General features: G+C 36.9%; 1 protein-coding gene and 2 pseudogenes across 2 annotated transcripts; 1 reads left to right on the top strand and 2 right to left on the bottom strand.

Annotated features, from left to right (window-relative positions):
- Window positions 1-747: 747 nt before the first annotated feature.
- On the bottom strand, window positions 748-1,602 carry LOC149008005 (putative CCR4-associated factor 1 homolog 11 pseudogene; annotated as a pseudogene).
- Window positions 1,603-3,643: 2,041 nt separating this feature from the next.
- Window positions 3,644-5,551, top strand: LOC149008006 (pentatricopeptide repeat-containing protein ELI1, chloroplastic pseudogene; annotated as a pseudogene).
- A 135-nt stretch (window positions 5,552-5,686) lies between these two features.
- Window positions 5,687-14,933, bottom strand: LOC149008007 (TOM1-like protein 6). 2 transcript variants are annotated; one of them, XM_089165848.1, is made up of 10 exons: window positions 14,862-14,933; window positions 14,490-14,604; window positions 14,186-14,264; window positions 13,867-13,965; window positions 11,645-11,758; window positions 10,122-10,285; window positions 9,852-9,933; window positions 7,751-7,836; window positions 6,895-7,206; window positions 5,687-6,485 (listed from the first exon to the last, which is right to left on the bottom strand). In XM_089165848.1, exons 2-10 carry the CDS (start codon window positions 14,600-14,602, stop codon window positions 5,699-5,701), a joined length of 1,836 nt encoding a protein of 611 aa, XP_089021974.1. In that variant the 5' UTR covers window positions 14,603-14,604; window positions 14,862-14,933; the 3' UTR covers window positions 5,687-5,698. The 2 variants fall into 2 exon arrangements, with proteins under 2 accessions (XP_089021974.1, XP_089021973.1); XM_089165847.1 differs by lacking the exon at window positions 14,862-14,933 and having other exon boundaries at window positions 14,490-14,842.
- Between the last annotated feature and the right edge of the window lie 105 nt (window positions 14,934-15,038).

Consider the following 15,038-nt stretch of genomic DNA (forward strand, 5'->3'; position numbering starts at 1 on the left):
AAGAATGAATAAATAAAACTCACATAGAAACCGAAGAGGAAGGAAAATTGAATTCAATTCAAATTAGAAATTGAATATCACCTAATATATTTTTAAAATAAATGAAGTTTAGTGAAGGTGGAAACCAAATCGGATTTGGATTTTGCCCATTTCATTAATTCAATAAAATTAAATTTAGGGTAAAATTGACATTTAATCGGGTTTTTAAAAATAGGGTAGCATCGTCTTTGGATTTCTTAATTTTAATGAAGGACAAATTAGACATTACATATTCAAACTTAATGGCTACTTAACACTGTTATATGGAAATGGGACAACAATAATTTTGTAAAGAACAGGGTTTTATTAGTAATAAAATCAAACTATAGGGAAACAGTAATTATCCCTAAAATATTCTACTAATTTTAAATTTTCTATGACAAAAATGCCCTTGAAGGTAATTAAAAATTATATTCTTCTGCTTCGTCTCTCCCTTCATCGTCTCTGCAAACCAACGGCCATATTCGGTGGGAGGAAGAATAACTAAAACTGAGATTTCAGAGGCGTTTGAGAGCTTTTCAGAATCGATTGATCGTGAGTTTCTTTTCCAAATTAATTGATTTCTCCAGTGATCAACAGTTATTAATTAGGGCAATCATGCAATTTCAGACATGCAACAGAAATTTTAGCTAAACAGAATCAAATTTCTAAAACTAACGAATAGTACCTATTCAAGTCTGAATTTCAAGAGTCCAAAATTGAGTAAATTTACAACGTAATATATATCCTTGCATAATGTTCAGGATCAACTTCAAGCCCGAATAGTTCTCCAGCTCCTTCAATGTTCTTGTTCTTATCCCTTCCCAGTATAATTTTCTGAAACACATCCCAGGTTAACAGACTATCAGAACCAGCACTGTGAGCATTACCAGAACTGCGTTTCAATCGGAATGTTTTTGCTATTTTTTCCAGACCACCATAAACCCCATCATAGGATTTCTTGATCATCTGCTTCACATCATAAATTTTCAACCCAAAGTAGAAATTCAGAAGCCCATAAAACGCATTTAAATCTTCAGGTAAGGGTTTGCCTGTGATAGCTTTCAATAGGTAAGCAAAATCATATGATCCATGGAAAGTTATCCAACAACAAAGATTCAGCCCAGGGTAAATCAAACCAGAACACAACATTAACTGAGAAAAACGCCTGGAATCAACTCCCTCTCTCCTATTCTTCTCCAAATCAATACCCTGTTTTTTGAGAAGTTCAATAGACTCGGCTGCATAAAGATCCCTTGAAACATCAAATTCCCTGAAATTTAACTGCCATATCACTGAACGACCTCTAAATTTTGGATGATTACCTCCTGAATCACTGAGAGTAATGCCAAGTTGTATAAGATGAAGAGAATCAACATTTGCCCTGAGAACTTGATACCTTTCCAAGGAAGTTGAATTTTTCCAGTCTGTTTGTTGGTAAATCACTCCTGGAAACTCAGTGTCGATGGTCACGAACGGGAAGAATCGAGCTACACAAGAAATCCGCCTGAACTCATACTCCACATTGTAGGAAAAAACCTCAACAATCTCTACTGGCGGTGATATTATTTCTTGGAACTCCATTAAAAAGTAAAGAAGCTTTCTCTTTTGCAGAGGCGAGAACTAAAAAGCTAAGAAACGACTTCTAAAAAGGAAGGTAAAAAGATTTTGCAAATTTGTGCAGAGACTATTCCAACTCGAAACTAAAATAGAAACTACGAAGAGTCGCTTGATTTTGAACAAGCCAACGGTAATAACGCGCCACTTTCAAATTCGTTTCCAAGCTAAGAAATTCGACTTGAAAACGAATTTGCTTTGCGCACGCGAACGGACTTTTCATGCTTTTGGTTGATTTAAGTGAATCAACCGGTAGACCGGTTCGGCTCAACTACGTCCAATTAAACACGTATCCAATTGGGGTTTTGCTTCAGTGCTGCCCATTTAATGCAGGATGGTAGGGGAATGTGGGGATGTTTGTTTTATAGAGTTATTAGAGATAATTGATTGCAAATCCAAAGGATCTATATGTAATTTACTCTTTTCCCTTAGAAAATGTTTTATTCGTTATTAAAGTTCTGACTGACCATGCATTTGTTTGTAAGTAATGAGTTCATTTACAATGAACTATGGATTAATCATATTCAAATCCATTGTCTATAATTAAGAAAATAAGTTATAGTATGTTAAATTATTAAATTAACATTTCAAATAAGAATGATGAAAATTAAGATTATATATTTCTTGCAAAGAATATTCTTGATCCCATTAATAACGAGTGGGCCCAAATAATTCAATTAGGCTAGTTGCAAAACCATATCACATAGTTCCAACCATGGAACGTAAATTCACTGGTTTCGCCCCCTGGCGAAATGATACCAGGGGGTGAAACGAGATTGATACTTTATCGTCGAGATATTGGCGACATCTCATAATTTCGGCGACTTCCGGCGATAATCTAGGCGACATCTCGTAATTTCGGCGACTTCCGGCGATAATCTAGAGATATTCTGGTGCTAAAACTGCTTGTTCTCTTCTCCGGCAACGATGGATCGATGTCATTTATTAACTACAACACACAAAACAAGAAAGAAAATCAAAACACTATGCTCCAACAATAGGCTGAGGAGAGAATAGAAAGAGGAAGAACAGAAGACGAGAAGAGAAGAAGAGAAAGAGGAACGCATACTTCAAATTCTCCGTATTCACCTTAGCCATCGTCATAAACAACGCCGTTGATGCATCTTATGCCAGTTCCCTTTTCAGATCTTCATCCATGGAGTCTCGAACTGCAAAACACTCTTGAGGAGTGGGACTGGAGCATAACTACGTGATGAAGAGGCAGTAGAAAGTAGAGGTGCAGGTTTTCCGTTTTGCCATTTTCCTGTTGTCCTTGATCTGGATGTGGTGTCACCGTCCATGAATCGTCCCTGAACCATTAAACCCTAGTTTCTCTTTTCTTGGATATGAGTTTTCACTCTGGTAGATTAATCTTGAGTAGATAAAATGTTTCGGCAAACATTTAATGCTTGAAAAACAATAAACAATGAAATAACCAAGTGCATGCTTTGCTCACATAAATATTTAATGTTTTTTTTTCTGCTTGTAAGCAGCGCATATCTCAAAAAACCCATCTTTTATAGTTGTATGGCACTATGGTTTGTATAACTCAGCGAAATTCTCCACTATATCTACGAATTTTCGGCTAACTTTCGCCGGTTCGCGAACTTTTGCCGGTTCGCTAGGTTCGCGAACCGGCGAAAGTTATCGAACTTTCGTTCCATGGTTCCAACAACAACAAAGACTACAAAGTGATACCATAATTTACAAAAAAATTTAAAAAATAAAAAAAATAAAAAAAAATAAAATTAAGGTTAGGGTAAAGATAAATGAAAGTTAATTCAATACTATTTAATTAGGCCAGGCCACACTTAAGAGAAACCTTGTCAAAGTCAGGCTAGGGTTGGCGATTGTCACACCCTGATAAAGTTGGCTAAGACTTGAGTTTCAATTTTAATCTCTAAAAAGTAATGTTAGGGTTCAAGGCTAGCTTGACCCAACCGACCACTTGACACCCCTACTACTTCGACGGTAGGGACCTCATAGAAAGCAAGGTTGAGAAATCTTAACAGGTGAGTCATGCGGCATCATGGCAGCGGGTGAAAAAGACACTGGCGAAGGAAATCAGGCTAAGATTTGCACTCACCATTACAGGTTGCAGGTCAGGTTTCTGGTATAGTGGGCCCTCACTCTTCTTTCTCTTTTTTTTTTTTTTTTTTTTTGTTTTTGGGTAAACGCTGGAAGGGTTAGTATGTAATATGAACAGGAAAGTTCCCCCCAAAATATTTACACATAAAAACACCCTTTGAAGAAAAGATGCTTCCATTTTTTCCCTCAAATGTACAAAATAATCCACCGGAGCAATTGGGTCGACAAGATTAATACTTTAATCCGACGACGGCAAAGTCGTGATGGTCTGCTTCTGTTCTACAAACTCCACAAGTTAGGAGATCGGATAAATGGGTATCTTCTCTCAGCTGTTCTCAAGGGCTGCACTGAACTTGAGGCCGGTGAAGAAGGCAAACAAGTTCATTGTGGAATCCTGAAACGTGGGTTACATCGAGATGTTGTTTTAATGACGTCCCTCATCAATATGTACTCTAGGTGCATTAGCATTGAAGAAGCCCGCCATGTCTTCAATGAAATGCCTGAGAGAGATGTAGTTGCAACTAATAGTTTAATCACTGGCTTGTGCCGACACCACTTAACGTCGGATGCAGTCCAATTGTTCGAGAGTATGTCTGAGAGGGATGTGGGATCATGGAATTGTTTGATTTCAGGCCTTGGACAGAACTTACAGGGTGAGAAAGCTCTTTGTTTTTTCAGAAAAATGAGGTCAGAGGGAAAAGAGATTGATTTTACAACCATGGTAAGTGTCCTTTCAGTTTGCGCTGATCTGGCAGCCTTGGTTAATGGCAAACAGATGCATGGTTTGGTGGTTAAATATGGATTTGAGCGATATCTTTCAATTGGGAATGCCATGGTAGATATGTATGGTAAAAGTGGTCGTATGGACGATGCATGTGTTTGTTTCGATAATATGCCGGCTAAGAATGTAGTTTCTTGGACTTCTCTCATGGTTGGATATGGGAAGCATGGCTTAGGGTTGGAAGCTCTCAAGGCATTTGATCAAATGGAAATGGAGAGAATCCTCCCTAACGAAGTAACTTTCTTGGGTATCCTATTTGCATGCAGCCATGCTGGACTAGTGCAGGAAGGGTGGAGATGCTTCAACACTATGGCCTGCAAATACGATATTAAACCCATGATGGAGCACTATACATGCATGGTGGATCTTTTTGCAAGGGCTGGGCACCTCAAAGAGGCCAATGATTTCTTACACAGAATGCCAATCCAACCAGATGCAAAGCTTTTAACTGCATTTCTGAGATCATGTTTCTCCTTCATGAATATAGAACTAACAAAAAGAGTTGGGCAAAGATTACTGGAATTGAAGCCTGAAGCGGGTGCTTACATGTTGTTATCTAACTTCTATGGTGTGATTGGAGACTTGGAAGGGATTGTCAAGGTCAGGAAACTGATGATGGACAGAGGGGTAAGGAAAGAAAAGGCATATACATGGATTGAGATCAATAGACGGGTCCATGCTTTTGAGTCAGGAAATAGATCCCATCCCCTCCATGAAGATATTTATAACTACATGAAGAATCTCATTCAGAAGATGAAAAATTATGGATATGTGCCAGACACAACTATGGTGATGCAAAATCTGGATGAGCACGAAAAGGAAGAGATACTTCTTGGTCACAGTGAGAAGCTTGCAATTGGATTAGGACTCATCAGCACTCCACCAGGGACCCGGATTACAATTGTCAAGAACTTGCGAGTATGTAATGATTGCCATTATTTGACAAAGTTAATTTCAGGGACTGAAGGAAGGGAAATTGTAGCGAGGGATTCCAGCAGATTTCACCATTTCAAAAATGGGGAATGTTCTTGTGGTAATCATTGGTAATTGTACAGAGAAGATGATAAATTGCGTCCATGCTGTACAGCTACATCCAAGCAAAACCGCAAATTACAATCAACTTCTCATAAATCAGCCAAGTCCATAATAAGAATTTTAATGCATCAATTTGATAATATCATACAATGAAGTACTTCACTTCCTTCCACCCACCATTCCTTGGCCAGTACTGGAAAACCTAGGAGACATGCTGTCTCCCCTGTTTAGCCCTTTCTCTGCACTCCCGAGAACATTAAGTTCTTCAAACAATCTGTATGTCGGAACAAACTTCTTGTTATCAAATGGAGGGGGTGCAAGCCTTGGAGTGTAAGATCTGTCCATTGGCAAGGACACATTCGAACTAGCTGCATTTGTATCAGTCATAGTCAAGTAAGGAGCAGCTGTAGCTACTGGGATTTGGTTTGAATTGGCAGTGTTTGTTGCCCATGGTGGGGGAGGGTACTTGGAAGAGTACTGGGGATATTGTGGCTGAGGTTGAGGTTGAAGTTGAGGTTGTGGTTGAGGTCGAGCCCAAGGGACAATGTAACTGTCATAAGATGACTGCCCTTGATTTTCAGGGTAGTGGTGGAAACCATATGAGTATCCATGTGTACTGGGTGGCAGAGGATGCACATTTTGGTTAGAAGGGATTGCAGGTTCGGGGGAAACAGAGATTTGATTCATGTTCTGGGTAAAATCTGGTGGAGCTGTTTGAGGGTGGTAGGTTGAATTCGAGGTTGTTGACAAGGTGATGCTCAGAAGGTCAATCATGTCTTGTTCTTTTGATGTTATCCGAACTGGTGCAGGAGCTTCTGAAAGAGCCAATTCATTGCTTGGGCTGGGATGCGGGGCTTCTTCTACTGACAGGGTTGTACCATTGGAACATCCTTCTCCATTGCAAGAAGATGTGCCTTCAGAGGGCTTGGCACTGTGTTTTTTACTCCTGCAACCATAAACCAACAAGCTGTGATCAGTAACAGAACCCAAAAGACTAGATGCAGAGTTCTACATACATGCCATTTACTGCCCCACGCAGGGAAAGTTCGGCATAATTCAATGAGTCCCCCCAGATTTTTCATCTAGTATAAATTATTAAATTTGACTGAATCCATATCCACAATCAATCAGTATGTTCTACTATTGGCAAATTATTCATAGGCTACTCAGAATGCAAGCATCTTCAAATATAACCTTTGAACAGGGATATTTTCAACCAAGAGAAAAATCCTAAGGTGGGAACATACACCTAATATGGAGACATAACAGAGCAAACTGTGATATGCTTTGTGGCAGAATTGGCACATTATATCACCCTACTGGAATAAAAATATAGTTAATTTTGGATAAGGAACCTGCGAGCTAGCTGTGCAAAATCATCATCCTCTTCTTCCTCGTCTTCAAGCTGGAAGCTTGTTACTGAAGATGTCTGTGTGGAGGGGCTGGTGTTTGGCTGGGGACGGTAGTCTCTCGCTTCATTTGGTAGAGGGCTGGAGTCTCTTGCTTCATTTTGTCTGGAACTGGCATCTCTTTCTTCCATTGATGTAGGTTTGGTGTTTCTTTCTTCAGCAGGCAGGGGTGAACCAGAGGCTAAAGCGTCATGTCTAGCAAGCAAACTTTGTAAGCTGTCATTTAATTCAAGACCCTGACCAAGGACTTCCTCGTCTCTGCAAGACATACAAAAAATATGACTTTCCAAACACCTGTGAACCAAAATTATGTTTTCGCATTGGGTGACCTAGCAATGACCTCAAAGTAACATAAATCATGAAAGGTAAAAGGGTTCAAGCAGCTGAAAACAACTCGCAGGAGGAAAGCTCAGTTGAATTGAAATGGCAGTTCAGAGGTCAGAAACTATCCATGATTCACAACTTTACTACAACAAAGCACAAATAGCAACTGACGGCATCTCAGTATGTGTGGATGCAGATGCAACACCGCTTATCTGGCCATATACAATTTAAAGGTTACCAATTGCCTCTCAAAGTTAATTATTTGAAACCCAAATATCAAGGCATCACCAATTGAAATCAGTATGTACCAGAAGATCTAAATGAAGTATCGAATCAGATACTAATAACCCAACCTTTGTCTTTATGTAAGCCATGCACAGAATGAGAAAAAGAAATACAAGAGCGCCACAACATCTAAACACCATCAGTAGGCCAAACTGAGTTTATAGAGACATAAGTCGTTTTTAAAAGAACTTACCCAGTTGAACTCAGTATCTGTATGAGCTTTTTCTGGTTGGAGCGACAACGATCGACAAGTTCAGCTATCACCTCATCTTTAACTGCCTATACGTAGAGACAAAGCAGAATATACTGTGTAGATTCATTTGTTTAATCACATTGAGAAAGGAAGGAATTTCAGCTGAAACTAATGTTGTCAGACACTTCTTAAGGAGCTTGATTTCACAATCTTCACAACAATCAGCCTGTTGAGATGTATTGTGATAATTAGGAAACTACTTAAAAAGAGAACGCTAATATTCCCTCCTTTGTGTATACTGAACTTCATAAGCGCTACAATTTATTAGTGGTAACCGTGTGAGCACCTTAACTAGTTATTATATTTGATTAAGTGCTGCATCACAGAGAAAATAGTTCATGTTACAGTTGGGAAAGCAATGGATTTAGAAGGAGGAGAGAGGGGGTGGGGGGGTGAGGCCGCTAATCCCAAACAAGCACAATAATAGGCAAACTAAACACTAGCCATTAAGGATGGAAAAGGTAGACCCAATTTAAGAGATACCAGAGGCTCTACTTTAAGCAAGGTTTGAAATCTCGGTTTCCAAACCGATTTCGGCCATCATCTAAATCAAGATTTGGCGAAGATTTTGGCCATCTAAGTCAATGCTGGTAGTTTTGCTAGGAAGTTGAGGTGGTAAGTTTCGACATTATTTCAATGGCTTTTTGACCTGGGATTTGCATACACCCCATTTAAAGCATAATTAACACAATGAAGCGAAGTGGTATTTTGCATAAAAAGATCATTGAAAAGTACTCATTCATATCCTGCTATTGAGACATGTCTGTCTATTCTAACAAATACAAAGAGTTGTAAATTGTAATAAAAGTACTTCAAACATTTCATACAATCAAATGGAACAAACAACTTGATAACCACACACTAAATAAAATAAAAACTTGTGCAGAGAATGAGATCTCCACTTAATAATTACATACATACTTGTACTAATGTTCCACTATTTTTAAATAACTATAGCAAATATTTCATAATTTTTTCAAATTATTTAAATAATTATTTAACAATGGAAAAAAGAAGAAGAAAAAAAATTCAACACCATCACTGGCATAGATCAAGTGATGATGGTCTCAAATGTATTGAATTCAATATCATCTATCATGTATAAATAGCATTTTGTTTTCAAAATACATTATATAGAAATTAATTTTAAAACCAGTCAATTAAAAAAGTACTAGCGCTCCTAGAAAGAATTTATCTACAACATTCATAGATCATGCTCCTAAACATATATTGATTTGAAAAGGGTAAAAAAAAAGGTTTTGATGAGTAAACTATCAAGAAATCAAGGTTTGTTTAATCTACAGTAACCCAGGCTATCCAGTAAACTAAATATTTGTTAATGGAGTGTAGGAATTTGAGGGAGAAATAAGGATTTGAAGCCAAAATGTTGGATCGTAAGTCGAAATGGTCGAAACCTACCAAGCAAAACTGAGACGAGATCTGCGAAATGTGTAATCACGCCGATACTGGGCGTAAAAAGTAACTTAAGAAGGACCTCCATCCAGTTGAAACATACGAGACGGACCAAGATGGACTGAGGTTTGCTATCTTTTTTCCAGTCCGCCCATCTCATCTCGGTTTGCTAGAAAACCGAGATTTGGGCGAAGATTTGAACCATGCCTATAACATTATGACTGACAATTTTATTTTACTTCGCTTCTAACCAAAGAGGGGCCAGAGGGGCCAAATCTCTGAAGTTACTATTTTACCCTCTGGATAAGTCAAACACTGCCCCTGTTTAGGGGATAACCTACGCTTGTCCTTCAAGTAAGTTGAACTGTTTCATGTTCAGAAGCAAACAATCATATAAATAATGGGGGCTAAGTTCATCTTTATCTGAAAGGAAAATGTGGGCTAACACTGCAAAGTAACAGCAGGGGAAAGTGAGGAGTATGGCTGCAAAACCCTCCGAATGCAATGATCATAAATCAAGCTATGGTTATAGATGGTACAATAGCATATGCGTTAAACTTCATCCTAATCAAAATCCACCAGTGTCTCAACTAATGCCCATCAGGGTGAGGAAAACAGACGAACATACCTGTTGGTCATTTGGGTTCAATGCTTGTAGCATGTCAGTCAAGAGATCCAAAACACTCCGCATGGAATCCATGTTTGATGAACTGAAAAATACCAATTAACAGTCAAACAACATAGAACCTTATACACATACATACAGACACACAAAACAGAAAACTAAGAACATAAACAAAAAGCAAAAGAAAAAGCCTATACAGGAAGGAAAACAAAACAAAACAAAAATTTAACCAACCACAATAAACAAAAGTGGCTGAAAAAGTGAAAGTCTTGCCTTATATTTTCAGTTTCAGATGCCATTGCTTCATCAAGCCTTCTTGGAGTATCACTAGGCATTCCATAACCTGCCTGAGCATGCCTAGATGAAGGATGCGTAATGGGAGGAGTAAATATTGGAGTGGGATTTGAGGAACGCTCAGGAAATATTACTCCAGAACGCTGCAACCAATGCAACATTCTTATCAGATGATATTATTTCATAAAGTTTACAGTTTGTTTCAGTCATGACTTACTACATGCACAAATGAGAAGCTTATCCTAACATAATAGAAGGGTTCAAGGGGCCAGTCTGATACAGATCAGTCTTGTTTAGCCAATTGTTGTTGATCCTAGATGAAGTTACCTTGGATCAGCTAATCCTTGCCAAACTAAACTTCGAGTGATCTAGACAAGGATCTGCTGATCCTTGGAAAGTTTTGTTGAAAGTGTTGTACGAGGATCAAAACATACACTACCTGAAATGCTGTTGTTGATATCAAGCATATATATTTATAACTGTCGACTTAGCTGAAAAACCCTGTCCAATATTTGGTTTGCTCAGATAATTCAAACTGATTCATTTAAAAATGAGTGGATGTTAACAGTATGTCTCTCCTGTCTTTGCATAATAGAATTTCAACAGAAAAAATAATATGCTGCATCAGTTTTGTGAATGATGGAGACAGAAAAATCATCCTCAATCTGGTTTTTGTAAAATTACAATTTCTAGTGCATATTGCAGAATATGATTTTTGGCGTGCTAGACATGGGACATACCCATTTACAACTGTTGACTTTGGTGAAAAACCCTGTCCAATATTTGGTTTGCTCAGATAATCCGAACTGATTCATTAAAAATGAGTGGAAATTAACAGTATTTTTCTCCCGTCTTTGCATAATAGAATTTTCACAGAAGAGTACTATGCTGGATCAGTATTGATGATGATGGAGACAGCAAAATCATCCTCAATCTGGTTTTAGTAAAATTACAATTTCTAGTGCACATTGCAGAATATGATATTTGGGGTGCTAGTCATGGGACATACCCATTTGCAGTAAAAACAAAAAATGCATCAGGAAGGATGGAAAATGTTGTCTTCTTGTATATGTAGTAGGTGCAGACATAAAATTCCTAAAAATAGATCTTAGAAGTGGAAAATTATAATTATGACAATACCTTCAGTTTAGAACTTGTAAGGGTCAGGATCAGTAACTGGTAGTACTCCAGCTAAATATTTTCTTAGCTTTAAAAGTAGCAAGTTTGAGGACTAGAAGATTTAGTGCATGGAACACCTATAGAGTAACAATCCACCTCTACATCATTATTCTTAGTCTCAAGCTTGCAACTTCTACAATTCAAAGATTACTTCTAATATTATGGCAAAAAATTTAAAAAAAAAATTTACAAAAAAAAAAAATTGAAGAAGAAGAAGAAGAAAACAAGGTACGATCATCATATTTCAGCACCAGGCATAGAGTAGCAAAACTATCTAGGTAGGCAAATGTATATGAAACTAAAGATTAAGAACAGATGTTTACCCTTAATTCTTCATATGCCCAGTAGTATTGAGGATATTTTCCCTGGGGTCCACCAAAGGCTTCCTGCCAAGAGTCTAAAAGTACCAAGATCTTATCTCTCACATGTGCCTCTGTCTGGAAATATCACCCATAAATCTACTAACAAAACTTGGAGAATTGCTAAGCAAAGGAACTTTAAAATTTGAACTAAGGATCTGATATGAAGGAAAATCAATATCTAATAACTGAATAATACAACGGAAAGAAAGTAACAAGACATCAAATACACATATGCATGGTATTTAATTTTCTGATTGAAACATTATCAGTCCAGCATACCAGAGTCATAAATTTTGTCCTGCTTGGCTTAAGTATTGATACATACATTCCAATTCTTCATCTGGATTTTGGACAATTTAAACCACTACATAATAACTGAAATGCAGGAACAATGCCTGGCAGTTACTAATTTAACCTTTTTCTTTTTTAGCTTTGGTTCAATCTCTAGTTTGCTTCAATAGTTTAGGTAAGTTTAAATAGTCATGTGTTTTGTAAGACTTCAAAGTAGAATAGTAGTTTGTCACTAATTTTGGTTTTACTTAGGGAGCAAAGTTATAAATAAACTTTCATGTATAGGAATACTCAGATTATGTTGTGTTTTAGTTTTCCTTTGAAAACAATATTTGTAAGTGCCTTGCCCATGATATTGCTAGTGGAAAGAATTTATAATTTGATGCTGTTGCATTTTGCGGCTGTGTAAGTTGTCTTCATTTTTCTTGCTTCTAAGGTGTCCTATTTCACAGAGCTTATCTGTTAATGCTCTCATCCTTCCAGCCTTACTTACTAGTAATTTCACCTACTTACAAGTTCTTCCTCCAAACTGCTCTGTTTTCCTTAGTTTTTAGTCCAGGTTTGCAGCTTGTTGGCGTACCACAGGTTTGGGTAATGAAAAGTAGAAAAATAATCATATAATATTTACAATTAAATTTTGTTCTCAGCTAATATAATAAAGCCCCTGATTCTGAATTTTGTTTCAGTTCAATTCCACCTCTAGATTTTTCTTCGAAATTGATGTTTCTGGTTGGTTTAATTAATGCTTCTTCCCAATTCAATTATTTCATTATAAAATGGTTCTGAAGTACCCTAGAAATTATAAGATACTTCTACAGTAAGAGTTTCAATTTTGAAATGCAAAATTGTATAAGTAGAAAAGAAGGAACAAATGAAAAATGGTTCGCAGATGTTCAACTAGGTTATACCCAAAGCCAAATCACTAATCCCACCTACTGGCCTGATCAAGATGCAAGTTGAAATTAGTTAGAGCCTCATGAAACCAACAATGCGACCTAATACTTGGACCCATTGATGATACATATTGTCAGTACGCAGAACATCTATACAGTTAGTTTTAATAGAAACATATCGTGGCTTTACTGTAAATTACAAAATAAACGAGTTAAAGATACCTGAAGAAATTTTAATAGTTCCTGTTTTCTCCTTAGGTTCTCTGATTTAGTGAAATTGCGAAATTCAACAAGAAGAAGAAGGGGTAAGATTCCTGAAGGGTTCAATAAACAATCTGGTTTTTAAAACCATGCGATAACATATCAATACATAATACATATCTGGCATTCAGCATATTATATATGGAAACCCAGAAGTGTAGAGTCGATGCAGTTCTCAATTGATTACAATAACCCATCACATAGATCTATAGGACCAAGAAAAATTTACTATCTTGCAACTAATGCAAGAGAAGAAGAAGACTCTACTAGAAAGTAAATACATAAAATTTCAGTGCAAATGAAACTATACTAGAAAGTAAATACATAAAATCAAACTAGTTTTCCAAAACAATAAATCCAATATTTCTTTGAGATGAAGACTCCCAAGCACAAGGTTTAAAGTATCGGATCGGAGCGATCGGAGGGATTTTAAGAGACGTCGTCTTGCGTCGACTAATGATTAGGAATTTAATGGAGGGACGATCGATATGTCGATCGGTGGGTCAAATATGGACGCGGCAGTTCGTATGGTATCGTGGGATACTTTAAACCTTGCCCAAGCATATTTCCCATCAAAGGATTAATTTTCTTGTCGATACACCACATGTAATGGCTTGTCAATCCCCAACCAAGAAAGGGCATGTCAAACAAATGAAGGAAACACAAAAAAGCGATAGATTGCTCCTTTCCATGAAATTAATGTAATAGAGTTTAAAGTAAAATGTTAGACAAACTCACCCCCTTCTTTGTAATTTTGATCATCTCCTGTAGAATATTCCGTTCAGCAATTTGAAAGTGTACATAATCGCCACAGTTCTTTATCATGGTTTCCAACAGCTGGAAAACAAACAAACAAAACAAAATCTATAAAATATACTCCAAAAAAATATATATATTTTTTGACTGCCTGAATAATTTAACTGTTTTAGCAGAAGAAAGGCCCCGACAAAGAAAAAGAATAGGAGTCATTTATCAATACTAGCAACATAGAGTGAATATTAAGAGAAGTGGATGAAATTGGTAAAGGTAAATACAAGAAAGCTCCCATAAAACATACGGTCAGAGCAAGAAGATGAACTTTTGGGCTCTTATGCTGCAAGCGTTTCTTCAAAGTTTTCACGACATCTTTTGCAAACCTGATCAAATTCGAAAGAAAAAAAATACTCTAATAAACAACACTTCGATTCATTCTTCTGTATGAAAAAACAAATAACAAACAATAACTTACTAAACAACCAATTTTCATGAAAGCTACTTAGAGGATTCATGAAAAACACAAACCCTAAAACTGAAAAGAAAACTAGAATTATAACATGACCTAGAATAGCACAAACAAGATAACTCATTAAAATTCTGCTTACCAGTTACTAGAATTGATCATATCACATATCTCAATGTTCATAGTCCAGTCAGGACCCATCAGAAATTCACTAGTTGCCTTATCTACTCGAACCGTAGCTGAAGAAGACATCATCGCTGCAACTTCAAGTTCTTAGAAAAGCAAACGATAGACAGCAAGTGAAGGAAAACAAATTTGAAGATACACAGAATTTTCTTCACGCTTTCTTCATGGAAACTCTAAAAGTAGAATAAGATTGTGATAGCTTCATCAAACTCATATATAACGAAAAGACGAAAACTACGCATTTGCTTCCGAAAATGAAGATTGAGAAAAAAAAGGAAGAAAAAGGAAAGAGAGAACGTAAAAAGTGGCATCTCCTCTGTTCCATTACCAGTTAGAGCAGTTTTCTCGTCTTCTTCCTTATCGAAATTTTAGTTTTTTCCTATTTTTCTCTCTCCTAAATTTAGACCCCAATTCCCGATAATATTTGAGCAAATTATATTTAAACCCATTATGATAGTAAACAATTACTTATACACTCCGGAAATTTATTCGACAGCATTTACAC

This window comes from Hakea prostrata, chromosome 8, assembly GCF_041222555.1.
Source record: "Hakea prostrata isolate BN-2017 chromosome 8, UWA_Hpros_2, whole genome shotgun sequence".
NCBI lineage: Eukaryota > Viridiplantae > Streptophyta > Magnoliopsida > Proteales > Proteaceae > Hakea > Hakea prostrata.